We start from the raw sequence: 26,628 nt of genomic DNA on the forward strand, positions 1-26,628 counted from the left end.
CCCTCCTCCCTCCCTCCGTGTTGGTCCCTCCCTCTCCGTGTGGGGCCCTCCCTCCCTCCCTCCGTGGGCTCTTCCCTCCCTCCTTCCGTGTGTGGGCCCTTCTCCCTCCCTCCGTGTGGGGCCCTCCCTCCCTCCTCCGTGTGGGGCCCTCCCCCTCCCTCCGTGTGGGGCCTTCCCTCCCCTCCCTCCGTGTGGGCCCTCCCTCCCTCCCCTCGTGTGGGGCCCTCCCTCCCTCCCTCCGTGTGGGCCCTCCCTCCCTCCGTGTGGGCCCTCCCTCCCTCCGTGTGGGCCCTCCCTCCCTCCTGTACGGGCCCTCCCTCCCCCCTCCCTCCTACCGTCCGGGCCCTCCCCCCTCCCTCCGTGTGGGGCCCTCCCACCCCCTCCCTCCGTGTGGGGCCCCTCCCCCTCCCTCCGTGTGGGGCCCTCCCCCCTCCCTCCGTGTGGGGCCCTCCCTCCCTCCCTCCGTGTGGGGCCCTCCCTCCCTCCTCCCTCCGTGTGGGGCCCTCACTCCCTCCGTGTGGGGTCCTCCCCCCCTCCCTCCGTGTGGGGCCCTCCCTCCCTCCCTCCGTGTTGGTCCCTCCCTCCCTCCGTGTGGGGCCCTCCCTCCCTCCCTCCGTGTGGGCCCTTCCCTCCCTCCCTCCGTGTGGGCCCTTCCTCCCTCCCTCCGTGTGGGGCCCTCCTCCCTCCCTCCGTGTGGGGCCCTCCCCCCCTCCCGCCGTGTGGGGCCTTCCCTCCCTCCCTCCGTGTGGGCCCTTCCTCCCTCCCTCCGTGTGGGGCCCTCCCTCCGTGTGGGGCCCTCCCTCCGTGTGGGGCCCTCCCTCCGTGTGGGGCCCTCCCTCCGTGTGGGGCCCTCCCTCCGTCCCTCCGTGTGGGCCCTCCCCCCTCCCTCCGTGTGGGGCCCTCCCCCCTCCCTCCGTGTGGGGCCCTCCCTCCCTCCCTGGCCCTCCCTCCCTCCGTCTGGGGCCCTCCCCCCCCTCCCTCCGTCTGGGGCCCTCCCCCCCCCTCCCTCCGTCTGGGGCCCTCCCCCCCCCTCCCTCCGTCTGGGGCCCTCCCTCCCTCCCTCCGTCTGGGGCCCTCCCTCCCTCCCTCCGTGTGGGGCCCTCCCTCCCTCCGTGTGGGGGCCTCCCTCCCTCCGTGTGGGGCCCTCCCTCCCGCCCTCCGTGTGGGGCCCTCCCTCCGTGTGGGCCCTCCCTCCCTCCGTACGGGCCCTCCCCCCTCCCTCCGTGTGGGGCCCTCCCCCCCTCCCTCCGTGTGGGGCCCTCCCCCCTCCCTCCGTGTGGGGCCCTCCCCCCGTCCCTCCGTGTGGGGCCCTCCCCCCCTCCCTCCGTGTGGGGCCCTCCCCCCCTCCCTCCGTGTGGGGCCCTCCTCCCCTCCCTCCGTGTGGGGCCCTCCCCCCCTCCCTCCGTGTGGGGCCCTCCCTCCCTCCCTCCGTGTGGGGCCCCTCCCTCCCTCCCTCCTCCCTCCGTGTGGGGCCCTCCCTCCCTCCGTGTGGGGTCCTCCCCCCCTCCCTCCGTGTGGGGCCCTCCCTCCCTCCCCGTGTTGGTCCCTCCCTCCCTCCGTGTGGGGCCCTCCCCCCTCCCTCCGTGTGGGCTCTTCCCTCCCTCCTTCCGTGTGGGCCCTTCCTCCCTCCCTCCGTGTGGGGCCCTCCCTCCCTCCCTCCGTGTGGGGCCCTCCCCCCCTCCCGCCGTGTGGGCCTTCCCTCCCTCCCTCCGTGTGGGCCCTTCCTCCCTCCCTCCGTGTGGGGCCCTCCCTCCCTCCCTGTGTGGGGCCCTCCCCCCCTCCCCCTCCCGCCGTGTGGGGCCCTCCCCCCCTCCCGCCGTGTGGGGGCCCTCCCTCCCTCCCTCCGTGTGGGCCCCCTCCCTCCGTGTGGGCCCTCCCTCCCTCCCTCCGTGTGGGGCCCTCCCTCCCTCCCTCCGTGTGGGGCCCTCCCTCCCTCCCTCCGTGTGGGGCCCTCCCTCCCTCCCTCCGTGTGGGGCCCTCCCTCCCTCCCTCCGTGTGGGGCCCTCCCTCCCTCCCTCCGTGTGGGGCCCTCCCTCCCTCCGTGTGGGGCCCTCCCTCCCTCCGTGTGGGGCCCTCCCTCCCTCCCTCCCTCCCTCCCTCCCTCCGTGTGGGGCCCTCCCTCCGTGCGGGCACTCCCCCCCCCTCCCTCCGTGCGGGCCCTCCCCTCCCTCCCTCAGTGTGGGGCCCTCCCTCCCTCCCTCCGTGTGGGCCCTCCCTCCCTGCCTTTTTGAGTGCAGTCTGAATCAGCTGGGACAAAGCCCATTGAGCCACACACTGTTCCGGTTGTCAGGAGCAACATGACACAAACATCCCTCTCCAGCTTCACCATCAGAAAGAATTCTCAGATGCACAGGCCTTATGTCAGCTTTTCACACTGACACAACCTCCCCACCCTGCACTATTCCCAATCATTGGCCGGGAATCTCAGTCCCCGGAATGGCCATCCGGACACTCCAGAAACAGTTACCTTTCCAGTTGTGGAACTGAGACCATCCACAATCTGCTCAAAGGACTGTGAGCGGGATCTCCTGGGAAGGACAGGCGGGCGATCCACCAGAATACGACTGGATCGCTGGAAGAGAATCAAAGGAAGATCCAGGTTAACTGGCCCATCTCAGTCCCAGCCAAGAAAACGCACAGCAAGAGGCCAAATGTAGCTTTCCTACCCTCTTGTCCCGATTCTTCACTTTCACTGTCGACAAATTAATATCCTGCAGGGAGACAAAGACACGGATAAACCACTGGGTTCTCTCCCAGCAACACCCTTTCCAAGAATACCAACTGCCAGCAGAATATGGCACGCCAGCCCAATAGCCATAAACAAGACCCTCATCCCCCACCACAGCCTTTAAACCCCCCCCCCCCCCCACTCAGAGGAGACACAAGACGAGAGTAACACCAAAAAACCTGCCAGAAAGAGACATTCCCCCCTTGTGCCCTCACATAGAACTCAATACTCGCTGACCGACACCCCGGCTCGCTGACCACCGACACCCCGGCTCGCTGACCACCAAAACCCCCGGCTCACTGACCACCGACACCCCCGGCTCGCTGACCACCGACACCCCGGCTCGCTGACCACCGACACCCCCGGCTCGCTGACCACCGACACCCCCGGCTCGCTGACCACCGACACCCCGGCTCGCTGACCACCGACACCCCCGGCTCGCTGACCACCAACACCCCGGCTCGCTGACCACCGACACCCCCGGCTCGCTGACCACCAACACCCCCGGCTCGCTGACCACCGACACCCCCGGCTCGCTGACCACCGACACCCCGGCTCACTGACCACCGACACCCCCGGCTCGCTGACCACCGACGCCCCGGCTCGCTGACCACCGACGCCCCGGCTCGCTGACCACCGACACCCCGGCTGGCTGACCGCCGAGGCCCCCGGCTCGCTGACCACCGACACCCCGGCTCACTGACCACCGACACCCCGGCTCACTGACCACCGACTCCCCGGCTCGCTGACCGACACCCCGGCTCGCTGACCACCGACACCCCGGCTCGCTGACCACCGACACCCCCGGCTCGCTGACCACCGACACCCCGGCTCGCTGACCACCGACACCCCCGGCTCGCTGACCACCGACACCCCCGGCTCGCTGACCACCGACACCCCGGCTCGCTGACCACCGACACCCCGGCTCGCTGACCACCGACACCCCCGGCTCGCTGACCACCGACACCCCCGGCTCGCTGACCACCGACACCCCGGCTCACTGACCACCGACACCCCCGGCTCACTGACCGGCGATACCCCGGCTCGCTGACCACCGACACCCCGGCTCGCTGACCACCGACACCCCGGCTCGCTGACCACCGATACCCCCGGCTCGCTGACCGACTCCCCGGCTCGCTGACCACCGACACCCCGGCTCACTGACCACCGACACCCCGGCTCACTGACCACCGACACCCCGGCTCACTGACCACCGACACCCCCGGCTCGCTGACCACCGACACCCCGGCTCGCTGACCACCGACACCCCGGCTCGCTGACCACCGACACCCCGGCTCGCTGACCACCGATACCCCCGGCTCGCTGACCACCGACACCCCGGCTCGCTGACCACCGACTCCCCGGCTCGCTGACCGACACCCCGGCTCGCTGACCACTGATACCCTCGGCTCACTGACGGACACCCCTGCTCACTGCGGACACCCCAGCTCGCTGACCGATACCCCATCTCACTGACCACCGATACCCCGTCTCATTGACGGACACCCCGGCTCGCTGACCGATACCCCGGCTCACTGACCACCGATACCCCATCTCATTGACTACCGATACCCAGGCTCGCTGACCGATACCCTGGTTTACTGACCGATACCCCCTGCTCACTGACGGACACCCCGGCTTGCTGACCGATACCCCTGCTCACTGACCGATACCCCTGCTCACTGACCGATACCTCATCGCAGGTTCTGTCGTAGCTGATGCTGGAACAGGAGAAGTTGGAAGTCATTGTTTCATCAACAGTACGGAGTCTGGAAAAGAGACAGGAATTCAGACTGAGAGATGGAAGGTGCTGCATTTTACTAACGCCTCCACGTCAGGACATCCCTAAACACTAAATGAAATCAGATTTCTCATTATTTTAGTAGAGGACAGACAGTTAGCTCAGGCCAAAATTAACAACTTGGAATAATGACAATTGCTGGAAATGTACAGGAAACTGGGTTAACATTCAGCATCCATTAATGGGTGATTGACAGGTGTCCAAACAGATGTGGCAGAAACAGGTCGGTTGGGAGGATCAGGTACATATCTCAACGTCATTTTAATGGCATTTTTATTCATTAATGTAATGTGGATGTTGCTGGGCTGGGCCAGCATTTGTTGCCCGTCCCTAATTGCCCTTGACCCGAGTGTCTCGCTCGGCCATTTCAGAGTCAACCCCATCGCTGTGGGTCTGGAGTCACATGTAGGCCAGACCGGGTAAGGACGGCAGATTTCCTTCCCTAAAGGACATCAGTGACCCAGATGGGGTTTTATGACATCTACAATGGTTTCACGGTCATCTTTTAATTCTAGATTTTTATTGAACTCAAATTTCACCACCTGTGGGACTGGAACCTGGGTCTCCAGCCGGATTACCAGCTGAGTGACCACACCACTACACCACCACGTCCTAAACCCTTCAGAAAACAGCATGAGTTCTTTGTACTGGAGATGAAGATGTTGGTTGCAATAATAAAAGGAGGAACAGGAAGATTGCAGACTGATGCTTGAGAATTGTGGTCTGGTATCTGAAGTGATTGGCGACCACCAGGTTTGAACAACAACAGACTATTTATTAGGGTAGCTATAACAATGCACAGAGGGCTGGGATGTGCATCCGATGTTCAACAGCTCCAGGATTGATTCTGCCGGGGGCGTCTGCACTCAGTCCAGGATCCATGCGCTACGGTCCGATTGGCCGATCACGTGGCTCTATGAAACCCTGCTGCCTTAACTGGGCCAACAGGTACACCCTTCCCCAAATACACAAACTAAAAAAATTATTAGGCAGCGTCAATAATAAATATTCTTTAACGTCGCTGTCTATCTGGGCAGGTTGTTTCCACTGGCGGGTGACAGCAGAACTAGGGGACATAGCCTCAAAATAAGGGGAAGTAGATTTAGGACTGAGTTTAGGAGGAACTTCTTCACCCAAAGGGTTGTGAATCTATGGAATTCCTTGCCCAGTGAAGCAGTTGAGGCTCCTTCATTACATGTTTTTAAGGTAAAGATAGATAGTTTTTTGAAGAATAAAGGGATTAAGGGTTATGGTGTTCGGGCCGGAAAGTGGAGCTGAGTCCACAAAAGATCAGCCATGATCTCATTGAATGGCGGAGCAGGCTCGAGGGGCCAGATGGCCTACTCCTGCTCCTAGTTCTTATGTTCTTATGTTCCTCTTCCTCTGGGAGCGACGTAGCTCAGCAGATTGTGACCAACATTGCAGCGCATCTCGGTTGGATTCTGTGAATCCTAATTTTACCTCTTCAGTTCTAACTGGAACAATATCTGGTTCTTCTCCAGTCTGACTCACCTTTTCAGCTCCTGACTAACAGACACATTACCGTCAGTCCAATCGGAGTGGACTGCCCCACTGGTTTCTCAAAGTCACTCCCGTCTCCCTAAACTAGCCACCTGCCTTGTTTTGCTGTTGGCCTTTACCTCCACCTCATACAATGCCAGGCCCACTTCGCCATCACAACATCTGGACCAACTCAGTCCACTTCCAAAATTTATGACAATCACTGAATTGACTATTGAGAAAGTCCTCTCTCCCCCTAATACATTGCGATTCTTCTTCTCAACACATTGCCTCGACTCCACCCTCCGCATCGAATTTGGAAACTCCAGGCCCAACCTGAATCTCAGTTGGAGATACTCCAGTGGTCATATGTGTGATGGTTTGGACGGTACCGTGGGCAGCATGGTAGCACAGTGGTTAGCACTGTTACTTCACAGCTCTAGGGTAGATTCCCGGCTTGTGTCACTGTCTGTGTGAAGTCTGCACGTTCTCCCCGTGTGTGCGTGGGTTTCCTCCGGGTGCTCCGGTTTCCTCCCACAGTCCAAAGATGTGCGGGTTAGGTGGATTGGCCATGCTAAATTGCCCCTTAGTGTCCCAAAAGGTTAAGTGGGGGTTGCTGGGTTATGGGGATAGGGTAGATACTTGGGCTTCAGCAGGGTGATCTTTGTCAGGGCCGGTTCAGACTTGATGGGCTGAATGGCCTCCTTCTGCACTGTAAATTCATTGAAAACCGGAAAAGCCTCCATTCCTGAATAAACTAAACAAATCCACAATTGACAATGCTCTTGATCAGATGAATGGGGAGGTGGAATAATTAGAACAGTGCATGGATTTAATTCAATCTCTATTTTTATTTTCAATTCTAAATTCACTGACAATTTTGATTGTAAATGGGTGATTAAATGGGACATCAATTTATTAACCAACGACATCACTATGGAAGCTGCTCTAAAGCCTGAGCAGCAGAAGCTAAGGAAATCTTCTCCCACTGGCTCCGCTGTTTTGAGGCCGACCTCGACTCCTTGAAAGCGTCTCTCTCCGATGCCCTCAAGCTGCACATTCTCCACAGCCGGGTGAGCCACCGAATATCGGGTATGATTCAGGACGCGGCCACGTATGAAGCAGCGGTCGCGATCCTAAAGAGCCAGTTCGTGAAGCCCGTGGCTGAAGTGTTCACGCAGCACCTCCTCACTACCCGCAGTCAACGTGCCGAGGAAAATCGCTGGACGAATACCTAGAGAACCTTTTTCACATAGATCTTTTTAAAACACGTGGATTTCAAATTCAATCCCCTCACTTGTGATTTGGACAAGTGTGCTGTGGATTGTTAATTCAGTCTAATAATCACACCAGTGTGTCCACAAGAAACACACCCCAGTACTGGGTGGGATCAGAACAGGTCCATACCACAGACTGAGGCATGCACCCATGAGTCTGTGTTTGAAACAAAGGGGTGGTACAGTGCTGATGCTGTGGGACAAGCCATCCAGAGTCCCAGGCGCTAGTTAGAGGAGTTCAATTCTCACCATCCCATCAATAACCATGAAATCATCCATGTTTCACCAGCATTTTGCAGGGAAGGAAATGTGCCGTCCTTACCTGGTCTGGCCGAGAGGTGACTCCAGGTCCATGGCCCTGCGTCTGGGGTGGCAATCAAACCACGAGAAGAAAAAAAACTCTCTGTGGAAGTATGAGTAGTGGTTCAAGAAGGGGCTCATCACCACCTTCGAGGGAGGTGAGATGGACATTAACTGCTGGTCTCGTCAACAACGTCCAAGGTCAAAGAACAAAAACAAAACATATTCTCAGAGACTCCGAACAAATTCCACTTCACCTGCAGGAAATCCCTGCCGTCAGTGACTGGCGAGAGTCTCCAGAGACGACTATAGCCCCAGGGCCTGGGCCTGAAGTTAGTCACAAAATGGTAGGATGCTACTAAAATGAAATGGGCTTTTTTTGCACAAATGAAATCAAGTTGCCGTGTATTTTGCAAACAGTGTCTGTGCAGCAACTCAGGGAGGAAGGAAAAGGAATAGGGAACAGGGAGTTCTTTGCAATTAATACATTTAGTAGTCAAAGGTGCAGTGAGTGAGGAGGCAGTAGTTCAGTCACAGGTCGAGGTGTTTGAAGAAACGAGACCTATGAGTTTGTGCAAAAGATCATTTTCTTCATTGATGCGAAGACCACTCCCAAGTCTCGTGGGCTGGAATGTGTGGCTTGTTTTGACCAAGATTTATGGTTGTTCTTTGGGAAATGCGCTCAGTGGAACATAGAACATAGAACAGTACAGGCCCTTCAGCCCACGATTCTGTGCCAACCATTTATCCTAATCTAAGATCAACCTAACCTCCACCCCTTCAATTTGCTGTCCATGAGCCTGTCCAAGAGTCGCTTAAATATCTCTAATGACTCCACCACCTCTGCTGGCAGTGCATTCCACACACCCACCACTCTCTGTGTAAAGAACCTACCTCTGACATCTCCCCTACACCTTCCTCCAATCACCTTCAAATTATGTCCCCTCGTGACAGCCATTTCCACCCTGGGGAAAAGTCTCTGGCTATCCACTCTATCCATGCCTCTCATCACCTTGTACACCTCTATCAAGTCACCTCTCTGTCTTCTTCGCTCCAGTGAGAAAAGCCCTAGCTCCCTCAACCTTTCTTCATAAGACATGCCCTCCAGTCCAGGCAGCATCCTGGTAAATCTCCTCTGTACCCTCCCCAACGCATCCACATCCTTCCTATAATGAGGCAACCAGAACTGGACACACTATTCCAAGTGTGGTCTAATTAAAGCCTTATAAAGCTGCAGCAAACCCTCACGGCTCTTAAACTCAATTCCCCCTGTTAATGAAAGCCACCACAACCCCATCAACCTGGGTGGCAACTTTGAGGGATCTATGTACGTGGACCCCAAGATCCCTCTGTTCCGCCACACGTTCAAGAATCCTGCCTTTAACCCTATGTTCAGCATTCAAATTCGACCTTCCAAAATGAATCACTTCACATTTATCTAGGTTGAACTCCATCTGTCACTTCTCAGTCCAGCTCTGCATCCTGTCAATGTCCTGTTGCAACCTGCAACAACCCTCAGCACTATCTATAACTCACCCAACTCGTGTCATCGACAAATGTACTAACCCACCCTTCCACTTCCTCATCCAAGTCATTTATAAAACCCACAAAGAGCAGAGGTCCCAGAACAGATCCCTGCAGGACACCACTGGTCACCGACCTCCAGATGGAATACTTTCCATCCACTACCACTCGCTGTCTTCTTTCGGCCAGCCAATTCTGTATCCAGACAGCTAATTTCCCTGTATCCCATGCCCCCTAACTTTCTGAATGAGCCTACCATGGGGAACCTTATCAAATGCCTTACTGAATTCCACATACACCACATCCACTGCCCGACCTTCATCAATGTGTCTTGTCACATCCTCAAAGAATTCAGTGAGGATTGTGAGGAATGACCTGCCCCTCACAAAGCCATGCTGACTATCTTTAATCAAACTAATGTTTTTCTAAATAATCATAAATCCCATCTCTCAGAATCCTTTCCAATATTTTGTCCCCACAAACTGAAGACTGATGGGTCTGTAATTCCCAGGGATTTCCCTATTCCCTTTCTTGAACAGGGGAACAACAGTCGCTTCCCTCCAATCATCCGGTACTACTCCAATGGAGAGTGAGCAGAAGAACATCGCCAACGGCGCAGCAATCTCCTCCCTTGCTGCTTGTAGTAACCTTGGGTATATCCCGTCAGGCCCAGGGGACTTATGTATCCTGATGCTTTTCAAAATTTCCAGCACATCGTCCTTCTTCATATCAATCTGTTTGAGTCTTTTGACCTGGTTCACACTGTTCTCATGAGCAACAAAGTCCCCCTCTCTCTAGTGGAGTTGAGGATTACAGGAGAAGCAGATGTTTTGATAGTTTCCAGTCTTTGAGGGACCAAGTGCGTACTGTTAAGGTGCCAAAGTGTAAGATTGTGACTTGCATTACTTTAATAAATGCTTGTTCAATGAAAGAGAGGTTGGAGCCCTCACTGTCTCAGCAGGCATTTCAAATTACACCAAAACCAGTTTTTCACATTTGGACACTCGCACACACATCAGCGGGATTTATAACAGGAGCTCGGGATGGAAGGTCATTGTGCAGACTGTACCTGGCACGGGTCTTCCCCTCGGGCCCAGTGTGCCCTGTCAGCACCTGGAGGAGACTCCTCTGATCTTCATTCTGCAAGGCCATGCTTGAAACTTCACTCTTTAGTACATCATGGACCAAATGCAGCCTGCGTTCCTGGAGAGGGGAATAAAACACAGCAGAGAGGAAGGGAGACATTGGACCCAGGGCTCAGCAGTAGAATAAGGGGTCAGCCATCCAGGATGGACAGGGAAGGCAAGGGGCCACAAGGAAAGAAACTGCCCACAAGGACAGTGCTAATCTGTACCTCACCCACCAACTGCCACAGCCTGAACATATAACAAACAGGCCCCATTTAGAGGGGTGTAAAGAGATGAAAATGAAAATCGCTTTATTGTCACGAGTAGGCTTCAATTAAGTTACTGTGAAAAGCCCCTAGTCGCCACATTCCGGCGCCTGTCCGGGGAGGCTGGTACGGGATGGACCTGGTGGTGATTATTCAGAAATCTTGGATGGTAACAGCACAAGTTGACAAGGAGATTCAGTGAATGTGGTACTTTGATATGTAAATGAATTATACTTTGAGAAATCTGGTTTAGGGATAGTGTGACACCCACGCACTGGAAAGAGAGCAAGGACAATATCAGAGACTTCAGTGATGGGGAGAGTGAAGATAGGAGAGCCCTCCTCAAAGAGTAGATTCACCAGAGATTTTTCTCCATTTGGAAACTGGGTCAGTAACCAAAAATTATTATTTTATAAAAAATTATTCATTTGTGGGGCGTGGGCATTGCCGGCTGGGTCAGCATTTATTGCCCATCATGCTGTGCCTCAGGGATCGGTGCTGGGTCCACTGTTATATGTTCTATAAATTAATGATTTGGATGAGAATGTAGGAGGCATGGTTAGTAAGTTTGCAGATAGGGCAGCACGGTGGCCTAGTGGTTAGCACTGCTGTCTCAGCGCCGAGGTCCCAGGTTCGATCCCAGCTCTGGGTCACTGTCCGTGTGGAGTTTGCACATTCTCCCCGTGTTTGCGTGTGTTTTGCCCCCACAACCCAAAGATGTGCAGGGTAGGTGGATTGGCCATGCTAAATTGCCCCTTAATTGGAAAAAAATGAATTGGGTACTCTAAATTTTTTTTTAAAATGTAGAAATAATTTTTTATTTTTTTTTAAATGTTTGCAGGATGACACCAAGGTTAGTGGCACAGTGGACAGTGAAGAAGATTGCAACATGATCTTGACCAATTAGGGCGGTGGGCCAATGAATGGCAGATGGGGTTTAATTTGGATAAATGTGAGGTGATGCATTTTGGTAGATCGAATCAGGGCAGGACCTACTCAGTTAATGGCAGGGAGTTGGGGAGAGTTATGAACAAAGAGATCTCGGGGTACAGGTTCATAGCTCCTTGAAGGTGGAGCCGCAGGTGGACAGGGTGGTGAAGAAGGCATTCAGCAATGCTGGGTTTCATTGGTCAGAATATTGGATACAGGAGTTGGGACGTCTTGTTGAAGTTGTACAAGACATTAGTAAGATCACACATGGAATACTGTGTTCAGTTCTGGGCACCCTATTATAGGAAGGATATTGTTAAACTAGAAAGAGTGCAGAAGAGATTTACGAGGATGCTACCAGGAGTTGATGGTCTGAGTTATAAGGAGAGGCTGGATAGGCTGGGACTTTTTTCCCTGGAGCGTCGGAGGCTTAGGGGTGATCTTATAGAGGTCGGTAAAATAATGAGGGGCTTGGATAAGTTAGATAATCAACATCTTTTCCCAAAGGTAGAGGAGTCTAGAAGGTGAGAGGGGAGAGATACAAGAGAGACCAGAGGGGAGATTGTTTCACACAGAGGGTGGTGAGCATCTGGAACGGGCTGCCAGAGGCAGTGGTAGAGACGGGTACGAATTCTTCCTTTGAAAAGCAGTTAGATAGTTACATGGGCAGGGTGGGTATAGAGGGATATGGGCCAAATGCAGGCAAGTGGGACTAGCTTAGTGATAGAAACTGGGCAGCATGGACAAGCTGGGCCGAAGGGCCTGTTTCCGTGCTGTAAACATCTATGACTCTAATTACCCTCGAGGAGGCAGTTAAGAGTCAACCACATTGCTGTGGGTGTGGAGTCACATGTAGGCCAGACCAGGTTGGATTGGATTGGATTTGTTTATTGTCACGTGTACCGAGGTGCAGTGAAAAGTATTTTTCTGCGAGCAGCTCAACCAATCATTAAGTACATGGGAAGAAAAGGGAATAAAAGAAAATACATAATAGGGCAAGAGAAGATAAAAGAGAGAGGTTAGTAATAATGTTAGTTTTAGAATTAATTTTTAAAAGATTAGAACGAGTATAAGTTAAGTAAAAAGTGGATCTGTTGGTGAGAGCTCACAGAGAGTCGCCTCGCTTCGGCACCATCCTGGCCTCGCTAAGGATATTAATGACCCAGAGGGGTTTTTACAACAACGACGACGATGGTTTCATTCCAGATTTTTATTTAATTCAGATTTTACCATCCACAGTGGCAGGATTTGAATCTATGTTCCCAACGCAGTACTCTGGTCTCTGAATTACCAGTCCAGTGATAATACCGCTGTGCTGCCATCGCCTCAAGATCAGAAATTTATTCGTATATTATGTAGAGGGAAATGAGGAGAAAATTCTTCTTCACACACAGGTGAGTTACGAAGATTGGGAACGTACGGAGAACTTGGTGGAATTGGGTTCCATAGAAATGTTCAAAGAGCAAGTGGACATGGACCTGGTGAACTGGTTGGGTTACGAGGAGGAAGATTAATTGCATAAATCTTCCAAATTGCCAATAGCAAAAAGGCCAAAATACCTCCCTTCTACAATTCCAAAGGCAGTGAAAATTGTTTAATTGTCCACTATCATTAGGGATAGCGAGCAAAATTCGGCAATTCAGCCGCTCAAGCCTGCTCTGCCATTCAATCTGATCATGGCTGATCTCTTCCTGGTCTCAAACCCACCTCCCCACCTGTTCCCCGTAATTACTTTAACCAGTTATTTTTAATGAGAAATATATCTATCTCATTCACGGCTGGATGTGGCAGGACAGCAGAGCTTAGATCTGATGTGTTGGTTATGGAATCGCTCAGCTCTGTCTATTACTTGCTGCTTATGCTCTTTAACACACAAGTAGTCCCTGTGTTGTAGCTTCACCAGGTTGACACCTGGATGGGGGAAGGGCCTATTAACTCTAACATGCAGGTCAGTGACTCGGGGGCACAGATTTGAAGTGATTGGTAGCAGGGTTAGAGGGGAGATGAGGAACATGTTTTCACCCAGAGCGTTGAGGGGGGGTCAGGAACGCGCTGCCTGAAAGGGGAGGGGAGGCAGGAACCCTCAACTCATTGAAAAGGTGTCAGGATTTGCACCTCACATTCTGGACCCTGCAGAGCTGCAGACTCAATGCTGGAAAGCGGGACACAGACACGATGGGCCAAGTGGCCTCTTTCTGAGCTGTAAAGTTTCCGGGAACTTTCTGGGAAATGTCCTCACTCTCTGAATGACCCTCACAGCCTTCCTGAAGAGTGGTGACTGGAACTGGACATCATATTCTCGTCGGGGCTTAACCAGAGGTTTAATAACTCCCCCGTTTCGGTACTCTGATGTCTCTATTTCGGTTGGGCAAGATCCCATTTGCTAATCTCAATATATCCTGTCACCTTCAAAAGATCGATGCACGTGACCCCCAGTTCCCTCTGTCCCTGATAATTCTTTAGAACAATGGAATTCAGTCGATATTGCCTCTCCGTCAAAACACACTTCTTGGAATGAAATTCTATCTGCTCAGTCCGTGAGCTAATCCAGATTCTGTTGCTTCAGCTACTGATCAGCATTTCACTCAAAAAGCAGCGGTCCTATCACTTACCCTTGGGGAACAGCAGTGTCTACTATCCTTCTGTCTGAAATACAGCCACAAGACATAGGAGCAGAATTAGGCCACTCGGCCCATCGAGTCTGCTCCGCCATTCAACCATGGCTGATATTTTCCCATCCCCATTCTCCTGCCTACTCCCCATAACCCCTGATCCTCTTATTAATCAAGAACCTATCTATCTCTGTCCAAAAGAGACTCAGCGATTTGGCCTCCACAGCCTTCTGCGGCAAAGAGTTCCACAGATTCCCACCCTCTGGCTGAAGAAATTCCTCCTCATCTCTGTTTTAAAGGATCGTCCCTTCAGGGGCAGCAGGGTAGCATTGTGGTTAGCATAAATGCTTCACAGCTCCAGGGTCCCAGGTTCAATTCCCGGCTGGGTCACTGTCTGTGTGGAGTCTGCACGTCCTCCCCCTGTGTGCGTGGGTTTCCTCCGGGTACTCCGGTTTCCTCCCACAGTCCAAAGATGTGCGGGTTAGGTGGATTGGCCATGCTAAATTGCCCGTAGTGTCCTAATAAAAGTAAGGTTAAGGGGGGGGGTTGTTGGGTTATGGGTATAGGGTGGATACGTGGGTTTGAGTAGGGTGATCATGGCTCGGCACAACATTGAGGGCCGAAGGGCCTGTTCTGTGCTGTACTGTTCTATGTTCTATGTCTGAGATGGTGTCCTCTGGTTCTAGTTTTTCCTACAAGTGGAAACATCCTCTCCACATCCACTCTATCCAGGCCTCGCAGTATCCTGTAAGTTTCAATAAGGTCCCCCCCCCCTCATCCTTCTAAACTCCAACGAGTACAGACCCAGAGTCCTCAATCGCACCTCATATTGTGGTACTGAAAACAGCCCGAGAAAATACACATCGGCCAGGAACAGAAACGGTTTCATTCAGCCCTGGCTGGAATCGATACTGGCCATCTGCAAGAGCACCCACGTCAAATGCATAAACTTGTTATCGCTTGTGATTACCCACTCCAAAGAACAAGACCATGCCATGAATATGTAATTGATGCGACCATCAATTCACACGAGACGATTAGTAGAAGTGAACAGTGGTTTTAATCAGCTAGATCTGTGCCTGCCTGCGACTGCTCTGTACTGAGTGCCGCCTACAGGCTGCAGATCTATATACCACCCCCGAGGGGGCGGAGCCACAGGCGGAGCCCACAAGGGCATCAACATAATACAATACAATGTAATGCAATACACTGGTGAATGTTAGCAGTAATACATTCACAACATTCACCCCCTGTTAAAACATTGAAGTCCAGTGGGAGTGAAGTGGGCTCACAGATCGAATCTGTCCGGCGCCTTGATCGTTCGCTATGATCGCCTGAGCTCCGGCTTCGCTGCGGGCACGGGTGTTGAACTCGTCGCTGCGAGCACGGGTGTTGGGCTCGTTGACTCCGGGAGCGTGTCTTCTGGAGCTTCATTATGGTGGGTCACTGATGGGGGAAGGGAGGGGGGGGGGTAGGCCGTGAAGGGGCAGGAGCTGTGTTCAGTGTAGGGGGGGGGGGGGGGGGGGTAGGTGATGGTCTCTGGGGAATCAGCGGGTGCCAGATCCCAGAGGGAGTTTGTATCTTGTCGGCCGTCGCGGTGCGCCACGTAGGCATATTGAGGGTTGCCATGTAGGAGCTGGACCCTCTCGACCAGGGGGTCGGACTTATGGCTCCTCACATGCATCCGGAGGAAGACAGGACCCGGTGTTGACAGCCAGGATGGAAGCGAGATCCCGGAGGTGGACTTCCTGGGGAAGACAAATAGAGGGGGGTTGCGAGGGGGTCCCGTTCGTGGCTGTGCAGAGGAGCCACCGAATGGAGTGGAGTGCATCGGGGAGGACCTCCTGCCAGCGGGAAACCGGGAGACTTCTAGACCATAGGGACAGGAGGATGGCCTTCTAGACCATCGCGTTCTCCCTCTTCACCTGTCCGTTTCCCCGGGGGTTATAGCTGGTAGTCCTGCTCGAGGCAATGCCCTTACTGAGCAGGTACTGACGCAGCTCATCGCTCATAAACGAGGAGTCCCGGTCACTGTGGACGTAAGTGGGGAAACCGAACAGGGTGAAGGTGATGTGCAGGGCCTTAATCACAGTGGCCACAGTCATGTCGGGGCAAGGGGATGGCAAAGGGGAAACGGGAGCACTCGTCAACGACAGTGAGAAAATACATGTTGCAGTCAGTGGAGGGGAGGGGCCCTTTGAAATTGGCGCTGAGGCGCTCAAAAGGGCGTGAGGCCTTCACCAGGTGGGCCTTGTCTGGCCGATAGAAGTGCGGCTTACACTCCGCGCAGACTTGGCAGTCCCTGGTCATGGCCCTGACCTCATCGGTGGAGTAGGGCAGGTTGCGGCCTTGATGTAGTGGAGAAGCCGGGTGAACCCGGGTGGCAGAGGTCATTGTGGATGACCCGAAGTCGGCCATCCTGTGGGGTGGCGCATGTTCTGTGGGACAGGGCATCTGGGGGCTCGTTGACAGGACAATACACGGTATCGTAATTATAGGTGGAGAATTCAATTCACCACCTCAAGATTTTAGCATTCTTGATCTTGCCCCGCTGTGTGTTGTTGAACATGAAGGCTACCGACCATTAGTTGGTGACGAGGGTGAACCTCCTACCAGCCAGGTAGTGCCTCCAATGCCACACAGCTTCCACAATGGCTTGGGCTTCCTTTTCGACAGAGGAGTGTCGCATCTCTGAGGCATTGAGGGTGGGAGGAATAAAGGCCACGGGCCTGCCTGCCTGGTTAAGGATAGCGGCCAAGGCGACATCTGACGCGTCGCTCTCCACGTGCATCGCGGCCTTGGTAATGTCTGCCTTGATGCCGCCAGGCAAGCCTCAGTCATCTGGGGAAAGGTGGTGGCTTTGATAAGTGGACGGGCCTTGTCTGCATAGTTGGGGACCCACTGGGTATAATATTAAAAGAACCCCAGGCATATTTTCAGGGCCTTGGGGCAGTGGGGGAGGGAGAGTGGCAGGAGGGGGCGCAGGAGGTCAGGGTCGGGCCCTCGGACTCCGTTTTCCACAACATAGCCGAGGATGGCCAGTCAGGTTGTGCGGAAAACACATTTCTCCTTGTTGTAGGCGAGATTGAGTGTGTGGGCGGTTTGGAGGAACTTCTGAAGAAGGTTAGCGTCGTGGTCCTGCTGATCATGGCCACAGGTGGTGAAGTTATCCAAGTACGGGAACGTGGCCCGCAGCCCGCACTGGTCCACCATTCGGTCCATCGTTCTTTGAATGAAATGAAATGAAAATTGCTTATTGTCACGAGTAGGCTTCAAATGAAGTTACTGTGAAAAGCCCCTAGTCGCCACATTCCAGCGCCTGTTCGGGGAGGCTGGTACGGGAAGACTGAGACCCTATTGGTGACACCGAAGGGGGCCCTGAGGAAGTGGAAGAGGCGGCTGTCTGCCTCAAAGACAGTGTAGTGGCGATCTTCCGGGCGGATCGGAAGCTGGTGGTCTGCGGACTTCAGATCCACCGTGGAGAACACCTGGTAGTGTGCAATCTGATTCACCATGTCCGCTATCCGGGGAAGGGGGTACACATCGAGGTGCGTGTACCGATTTATGGTCTGGCTGTAGTCTACAACCATTCGGTTCTTTTCCCCGGTCCTGACAACCAGCACTTGGACTCTCCAGGGGCTATTACTGGCCTCGATCCCCTCCCTCAAGAGCCGCTGGACCTCCGACTTGATAAAAGTTCTGTAATAGGCACTGTACCGCCTGCTCCTGGTGGTGACCAGTTTACAGTCGGAGGCGAGGTTCGCGAAGAGCGAGGGGAGGGGCGACCTTGAGGGTCGCGAGGCAGCATACGGTGAGAGGGGCCCGCCGAACGTCAGGGTCAGGCTCCTGAGGTTGCACTGGAAATCCAGTCCTAACGAGAGAGGAGCGCAGAGATGGGGGAAGGACACAGAGTTTGAAATTGGCGTACTCGGCACCCTGTATCGCGAGGTTCGTGACACAGTACTCCCGGATCTGCACCGAATGTGATCCGGAAGGAGGGAGATTGGGATGCGGGGGAAATCTGGAGGGAGCAGCGCCTTACCGTGTCCGGATGGATGAAGCTCTCCGTGCTCCCGACAGGGCGTTTCGTGCCCATTCACCCGGACGGTTATCATCGAGTTCCTGAGGTGCTTGGGCCGTGACTGGTCGAGAGTGACAGCTCCAAGCTGTGGGTAGCCGGCGTGTTCGATGGTAGAGGGTGGTCCCAAGATGGCAGCCCCCAGTCGCACGTGTCAGGCGGCGTTGAAGATGATGGCAAAGATGGCGGCCCCCATGAGTCGGGTAGGGTTGAAGATGGCGGCCCCCACGGATAGCACGAGGCTGATGACGCGTCCGAAGGGGGCGGTGCCGGCAGCCACACTGCGGGGTCTGCCGGCCTGTGAATCTGGCCTGTGATTTTGGAACTTTGGGTCGGGCCAAGCAGACTTTGGCAAAGTTTCCTTTCTTGCCGCAGTGGCTACAGGTCGCGTTCTGAGCCGGGCAACGCTGCCCGAGGTACTGGTTCTGGCTGCAGAAATAGCAAGGATGCCCCCCCCGGGTTGGGCGGGCAGCTGCACAGCGCAGGCCTGGGACACCCTCGGGTCAGGCGATGGTCACGCCTCTGGCGCCCACGAGGGAACCGGTCGGGGGGAAAGCATTGAGGCTCTGGAAAGCTACTTCTATCGAAGTGGACAGTTTTACCGTCTCTGCTAGGTCGAGAGTACCCTTTACGAGCAGGCGCAGTCTGACATAGTTGGACCGGACTCCAGCCACATAGGTGTCCCGGATGGTGAGTTCCATGTGCTGCAAGGCCGTGACGTCCTTGTAATTGTAGTTTCGAGCGAGTACCCTCAGGTCGTGTATGTATTCCTCCAGCGATTCCCCGGGGCGTTGATGACCTGTGGCGAGGAGATGCTGCGCGAATACTTCGTTCACCGGCCTCATGTAATGTCTTTTCAGGATCGCGACCGCGTCTGCGTACGAGGCCGCGTCTTCGATTAGTACGGAGATTCTGTGGGTTACCCGGGCGTGGAGGAGACTCAGCTTCTGTGCCTCGGTGATGGTGCGCGAGGAGGAGGCGGCGAGGTAGGCCTCAAAGCAGCGGAGCCAGTGTGAAAAGATTTCTTTGGCTTCAGCTGCTTATGGGTCGAGTTCCAGTCGATTCGGTTTGAGGGCTGCTTCCATAGCGATATCAGAGCTTATTAAATTGATGCAACCATCAATTCACACGAGACGAAGAGTTGAAGTGAACAGTGGTTTTAATCAGCTAGATCTGTGCCTGCCTGCGACTGCTCTGTACTGAGTGCCGCCTACAGGCTGCAGATTTATATACCACTCCCGAGGGGGCGGAGCCTCAGGCGGAGCCCACAGGGGCATCAACATAATACAATACAGTGGTGAATGGTAGCAGTAATACATTCACCACAGTAACAAACTTCCGGGCACAGGTGATCAACTTTGCAGCAAGACAAGGCTCGGACAAAAGAAGCCGTCAGACTCCTCATGATCTGATGGCTGGTCAGACAAGGGGAGTTTCAGAGGACAATGGGCCTCGATTGAATCACCATGGATAAACAGGAGTATCCTGCCTTTCCCGTTAACCAGTGGGGTCTAGCTAGGACAATGGTCAGTGGTGGGCGTATACAGATAACTCAATCCAAACTTCCCAGTGATGTGTTAGGCAGGTTGGTTCGACGTTGACTGCAACTGGATGCAGGGAAGCCAGAAACAAACGTCTGACACCGGAGACAATCCAACACGGTTTTATTCAACTATGAACTGCTGCACATGTTCAGCTGTGGGTTGACACTCTACTAATCAAACTGATGACCTCTTACTGGCTCGACCAGACTTACTAGCTACCGCATGGTGACAGTGCTCACTAGCTTGTGCACTCTGACTGTCTCAGTATCTGGGCCCTGAGAGACGGAGAGTCTTAATGCCCTGTGGGCTTTATAGTGGTGGTCTCCTGTCTGGTGATTGGTTGTTCTGTGTTGTGTGTTCATTGGTCATCCTGCGTGTCAATCACTGCCTGTCTGCATCTCATTATATACACCAGTGGATAGTATGACATCCAGTATCAGAAAGTAGCATCAAACAGATCTTGAGCGATAACCTGAGAGTTCCCCAGGAACGGCCGTCACAGGAAGGAAGGACCCTGGGTTTCGAACCCAGTGAAGACACCCCACATCGAGTGATCGAAGCCTTCCAGCCTCCTACACTAAGTGTGGGTAAAACCCAAAGCTCAGCTGTGAGTCCGAGTCAGATTTTGTTGAGTGAGTGAGAGAATTGTGAATAAAATTACATTAAACCGTGAACCTGTTTTGTCCTTTGTTCGTTTTGCAAATAGAGGCACCCGAGTACATTTTTGAGTAAGTAAACTAGTCGAAAGTATCTGAGGTTTCATAGGTACAACAATACGACAAGTTCTTCATTCCAGGGATCATTCTTGTGAACCTCCTCTGGACCCTTTCCAAGGCCCAGCACATCCTTCCTTAGATACGGGGCCCAAAACTGCTCACAATACTCCAAATGGGGTCTGACCAGAGCCTTATACAGCCTCAGAAGTACATCCCTGGTCTCGTATTCTCGCTCTCTCGACATGAATGCTAACATTGCATTTGCCTTCCTAACTGCCGACTGAACCTGCACATTAACCTTAAGAGAATCTTGATAAAGTCCCTTTGTGCTTCTGATTTTCCCATGTAGAAAATAGTCTGTGCCCCTATTCTTCCAACCAAAGTGCATAACCTCACTTTTCCACATTGTATTCCATCTGCCACTTCTTTGCCCACTCTCCTAGCCTGTCCAGATCCTTCTGCAGCCCCCTTGCTTCCTCAATACTACCCGTCCCTCTGCAGATCTTTGTATCATCTGCAAACTTCAGCTCCTTCTTCCAGATCATTAATATATTGTGAAAAGTTGTGGTCTCAGAACCAACCCCTGCACAACATCACTAATACTAAAACTGGAACAATCCCACAAACACAACTAACCACAATGACTTTGGCAGACTCCCCCTAGGTTATAGTGCCACATGGTTTAACTTGCCACGGTCAGATGTCAAACATATTTACCTGTCCAAATTGCTTATGCATCTCACTACAAGGATGGAATACTCTCCACTTGCCTGGATGAGCGCAGCTCCAACAATACTCATGAAGCTCGACACCATCCAGGACTAAGCAGCCCCGTTTGATGGCTCCCCCTTCCACAAACATTCACTCCCTCCATCACCGACACAGTGGCAGCCGTGTGTTCCATCTACAAGATGCACTGCAGTAACTCAAATATTCCTTAAGCAGCACCTTCCAAACCCACAACCTCTACCATCTAGAACAGTGGTTCTCAACCGGGGTCCACATGGACCCTGGGGGTCCATGTAACGTTACTGGGGGTCCACACAAAAAAAATACCGAATTGGGGGTCCACGGTGATATTTTAGTGGTCCATAGAGCAATTCTACTTCAGAACAATTGTTATTACTGAGAATAAAATTTTTACAGTAATCTACGCCATATTAAAATACTAAAAGTAGAAATATTCATGTAGCTATGAATTTTTTATGGCAATCAAGTAGAAGAAAAAAACTTTACATTTGACAGTGTCGTAAATTTAAAGTTACCTAGAACAAACGGAGGTGAAAATCACCCATCTTTTCTCAGGTAGCAGGCAGCGACCTTCGATGTTTGTTTTCATGATGAATATTCACCTTTCTCTCTCTCTCTCGCACTGACAAAGGTCAAAGAGAGATTACAATCTATCTAATTTACCTTGAGGGCTGAAGGGGCTCAGAACCAAAAAGGTGCATTTGCTGTGGCCCTAATTGTCCCACTAATCTCCCTTGGGATTCATAAACTTTGGGTGAAGAGAATATGCCTTGCTTTGCCTGGAACACAGTTTTCATATGTTTAATAAAGTTCATAGTTCGATTCAAACTATTTTTCTTTCAGATTTTTCATCCTAACTCAAGTTATGAATAACATTTCTTTACAGGAGACCCTCATTGAATTACAAAGTGATGAAATATTGCATGCAAAATTCAAAGATGGGAAGCATAATATATGGAAAACAAATGACACTGCTAAAATGTACCCACTACTCTGGGATAAAGCACAACTCTACGTTATAGCTTTTCCATAATCTTACCTTGTTGAATCAGGATTTAGTCGTGTTTTTCACTTATTATCAAAAGCTCGTAATAGACTCGACATTGTGAAAAAGGGTGATCTTCGACTATCATTGACCTCGATGGAGCCGAATATAAAAAAAACTCACTGAGCAGCATCAACCACAGGGATCTCATTGAATAAATCTGCATTTTTTTCTTAATTACTCACTATGGGGGTCCACAAAAAAAAATAAAGAGGAAAAGGGGTCCATGGGTTAAAAAAGGTTGAGAACCACTGATCTAGAAGGACAAGAACCCCACCACCTGGAGGTTCCCCTCCCAGTCACTCACCACCCAGACTGGGAAATATATCGGCCGTTCCTTCACTGTCGCTGGGGCAACATCCTGGAACTCCCTCCCTAACAGCACAGTGGGTGTACCTACACCAGATGGACAGCAGTGGTTCATGAATGCAGCTCACCACCCTTGTGCCCAGGGCAATCGGGAAGGGCAATAGATGGTGGGCCAGCCGCTGACGCCCACATCACATGAATGACTAAAGTAAATATAGCTCAGACAAAGTAAAGATTTCCCTCCCCAAAGACATGAGGAACCAGATTGGTGTTTATCTTGAATCCAGTGATCAGGTCATCATTACTGAGAGCGGATTTTTAAATCCAGATTTATTGATTCATTTAATCACAATGAAAGTCCTCGATGTGGGATTTGAACTTGTGTCACTTGGTCATTTTTTGTGGCCTCTGGATTGGGAGGTTAGTAATAGGACCACCATGCAACCTTACCCTCTCAATAGAATGATTAAAGCTCAGACATCCCCCTTACAAAGACCTAAATTCACACACATCCCAAACCAACTGATCTGAGCCAATTATGTTAAAACCGCGACCAAATTATGTTACAATTCCAGTTTCCGGGATTCCCTCCAACGCCCCAGACTCCTACCAGCTGCTCACAGGCCAGGTCTGCCTTTTGTCTTCGCCTCAACTCCACATCCAGCTGACTGCAGGCGTGTTTGAATCTCACATTGAGAGCGGTCAGTTCAATCTCCACCTTTGCCAGTCGATTCTGGTTCTCCACCAACTCCTCCTCCGTATTCCTCCACTTCTTCCTGCAGTTCTCAAAGCTCCTGGCCAATTGGATTGCTGGAAGACAAGACAGTAAGTTTAAGATCAGCAAGAGCCTTTCACACATCCTCATCTTGTAGATCAGGGGCTAGATTGTCCGTTATTGGAACTATGTCCCCACAGCGTCGTGAAAACTGTGGCCTTTCAAGTCAGAAAAACTGGCGTGAAAAGGCCGCTTATTCCCAGGCCTGCAGGGGGTGAGCAGCGACCCAGAGTGAATCTCTCAGCTTGTGCTGCAGATACGGGCTCCCGCACTTCCAGCTCAGAGGCTGCGCATGCGCACGGCAGCGGCCTCCAGCGGCCTCGCCGTGCTCCATGGCAGACTCTGACCGCGGAGCTGGACCTCCTAAAGAATGCCCCCAATTGGCCTCACGCCCGACCCGACCGCCCAAAAATACCCCGGGCCCATACAAGGCCCCCCCCTGCCCTCCGATTGGCCCGCCCCAACCATGGCAGTCACGGACCGAGACCCCCCCTCATCCTTCTAAACTCCAACGAGTACAGACCCAGAGTCCTCAACCGTTCCTCAGAGGAAGAGTTCTTCATTCCAGGGATCATTCTTGTGAACCTCCTCTGGACCCTTTCCAAGGCTCAGCACATCCTTCCTTAGATACGGGGCCCAAAACTGCTCACAATACTCCAAATAGTGTCTGACCAGAGCCTTATACAGCCTCAGAAGTACATCCCTGGTCTTGTATTCTAGCTCTCTCGACATGAATGCTAACATTGCATTTGCCTTCTTAACTGCCGACTGAACCTGCACATTAATCTTTAGAGAATCGTGAACAAGGACTCCCAAGTCCCTTTGTGCTTCTGATTTCTGAAGTATTTTCCATTTAGAAAATGATCTATGCCTAAATTCCTCCTTCCAAAGTGCATAACTTTTCCACATTGTATTTCATTTGCCACTTCTTTGCCCACTCTCCTAGCTTGTCCAAGTCCTTCTGCAGCCCCCCTGCTTTCTCAATACTACCTGTCCTTCTACAGATCTTTGTATCACCTACAAACTTTGCAACAGTGCCTTCAGTTCCTTCTTCCAGATCATTAATGTATATTGTGAAAAGTTGTGGTCCCAGCACAGACCCCTGAGACACACCACGAGTCACCGGCTGCCATCCTGAAAAAGACCCCTTTATCCCCACTCTCTGCCTTCTGCCAGTCAGCCAATCCTCTATCCATGCCAGGATCTTACCCATAACACCATGGGCTCTTAGTTTATTGAACAGTCTCCTCTGCAGCCCCTTGTCAAAGGCCTTCTGTAAATCTAAATAAATCACATCCACTGATGCTCCTTTGTCTAACTTCCTTGTTACCTCCTCAAAAGAACTCTAACAGATTTGTCAGACATGATCTCCCTTTGACAAAGCCGTGCTGACTCAGTCCTATTTTACCATGCACTTCCAAATACTCCCCGATCTCATCTTTAATAACAGACTCTAAAATCTTACCAATGACCGAAGTCAGGCTAACCGGCCTATAATTTCCCATCTTCTGCCTCCCTCCCTTCTTAAACAGGGAGGTTACATTAGCCACTTTCCAGTCCTCTGGAACCCTTCCTGCCTCCAGTGATTCTTGAAAGATCATCACCAATGCCTCCATAATTTCCCCAGCTATCTTTTTTAGAACCCTGGGGTGTAGTCCATTTGGTCCAGGTGAATTATCCACCTTCAGACCTTTCAGTTTCCCAGAACCTCCGTCTTAGGTGATGGCCAAGTGCTGTATGGGTTATACACTTCTGCATTAATCTGGATTACACAATCTGTTTAGCTGAAGCTGCCAGTTAAAGGGGACACCCCTTGGAGCTCCTTCCCAGGTAGTAACTCCACAGGTGTGAACTCTCAGGATGTGAATAACAATGTGCGACAGTCTATCCATCTGCTCCATCTCAGGATGTTTGTCGGTAACCACAGGAGAGGGTGATGATATCGGACAACAGATATCGATAATCACAAACAAGATTGTACTGATTGGATATAATTAAGCATGTGGACCTTTGATGTGATAACCTAATCGATAGCCATGATTGGACATTGATAACCAGTAACAAGTGATTGGCATATGCTCATTTCCTGTATCTGAAATGTGAAGTATAATTGTCTGTACAGGGTGGACGCAGAGCTGCATACGCCACCAGCCCAGTTAGAACAGTAATGAAGCCCTTGGTCATAACTCCCAAGAGTCTTTGTCTGGTCTCTCATGAGCATAAGGGTGAAGTACAGAACAGCCGAATAGCTGTACAATCAGAGACAGGAGACCCCAGCACATCTGTGCAAAAGACTAAGCTAAGCCTTTGAAACAATATTCAGCCAGAAGTGCTGAATGGACGATATCTTGGCCTTCTCCATGGTCCCCAGCATCAGATACTGACCTTCGTCTAATTCGATTCACTCCACATGATACCAAGAAACAGCTGAAGGCCCTGGATGCTGCAAAGGCTGTGGGCCCTGACAATATCCCGGCAATAGGACTGAAGGCTTGTGCTCCAGAACTTGCTGCACCCATAGCCAAGCTGTTCCAGTACGGCTACAACACTGGCATCTACCCAGCAATGTGGGAACTTGCCCAGGTGTGTCCTGTACACAAGAAACAGGACAAATCCAACCCAGCCAATTACCACCCTATCAGTCTACTCTCCATCATCAGCAAAGTGATGGAAGGAGTCATTAACAGTGCGAACAAACAATACTTACTCAGCAATAACCTGCTCACTGACACTCAGTTTGGGTTCTGTCAGGGTCACTCAGCTCCTGACCTCATTACAGCCTTGGTTCAAACATGGACAAAAGGGCTCAATATGCTCGAGGTGAGGTGAGAGTGACTGCCCTGACATCAAGGCAGCATTTGACCGAGTGCGGCATCAAGGAGCCCGAGCTAAACTGGAGTCAATGGGAATCAGGGGGGAAACTCTCCGCTGGTTGGAGACATACCCGGCAGATGGTTGTGGTTGGAGGCCAATCATCTCAGATCCAGGACATCACTGCAGGAGTTCCTAAGGCCTCGGAGGCCCAACCATCTTCAGCTGCTTCATCAATGACCACCCTTCCATAAGGTCAAAGGTGGGAATGGTCACAGATTACTGCACAATATGGGCAGCACAGTGGTTAGCACTGTTGCTTCACAGCGCCAGGGCCCCAGCTTTGATTCACAGCCTGTGCAGAGTCTGCACATTCTCCCCGTGTGTGCGTGGGTTTCCTTCGGGTGCTCCGGTTTCCTCCCACAGTCCTGAAAGACGTGCTGTTAGGTAATTTGGACATTCTGAATTTTCCCTGTGTACCCGAACAGGAGCCGGAATGTGGCGACATGGGGATTTTCACAGTAACTTCATTGCA

General features: G+C 52.4%; 1 protein-coding gene across 1 annotated transcript in view; it reads right to left on the reverse strand.

Moving 5' to 3' along the window:
• The window catches only part of LOC119962469 (rac GTPase-activating protein 1-like), a 76,116-nt gene that overhangs the window by 45,338 nt on the left and 4,150 nt on the right, over positions 1–26,628 (reverse strand). The window contains exons 2-6 of the mRNA XM_038790421.1: positions 23,118–23,317; positions 10,200–10,333; positions 4,422–4,497; positions 2,667–2,711; positions 2,468–2,572 (exon numbers count right to left, since the gene is read on the reverse strand). Coding sequence (XP_038646349.1) covers positions 2,468–2,572; positions 2,667–2,711; positions 4,422–4,497; positions 10,200–10,333; positions 23,118–23,317 — 560 coding nt within the window. The remainder of the gene's footprint in view (positions 1–2,467; positions 2,573–2,666; positions 2,712–4,421; positions 4,498–10,199; positions 10,334–23,117; positions 23,318–26,628) is intronic.

Source organism: Scyliorhinus canicula, chromosome 2, assembly GCF_902713615.1.
Source record: "Scyliorhinus canicula chromosome 2, sScyCan1.1, whole genome shotgun sequence".
In the NCBI taxonomy this organism is placed as follows: Eukaryota; Metazoa; Chordata; class Chondrichthyes; order Carcharhiniformes; family Scyliorhinidae; genus Scyliorhinus; species Scyliorhinus canicula.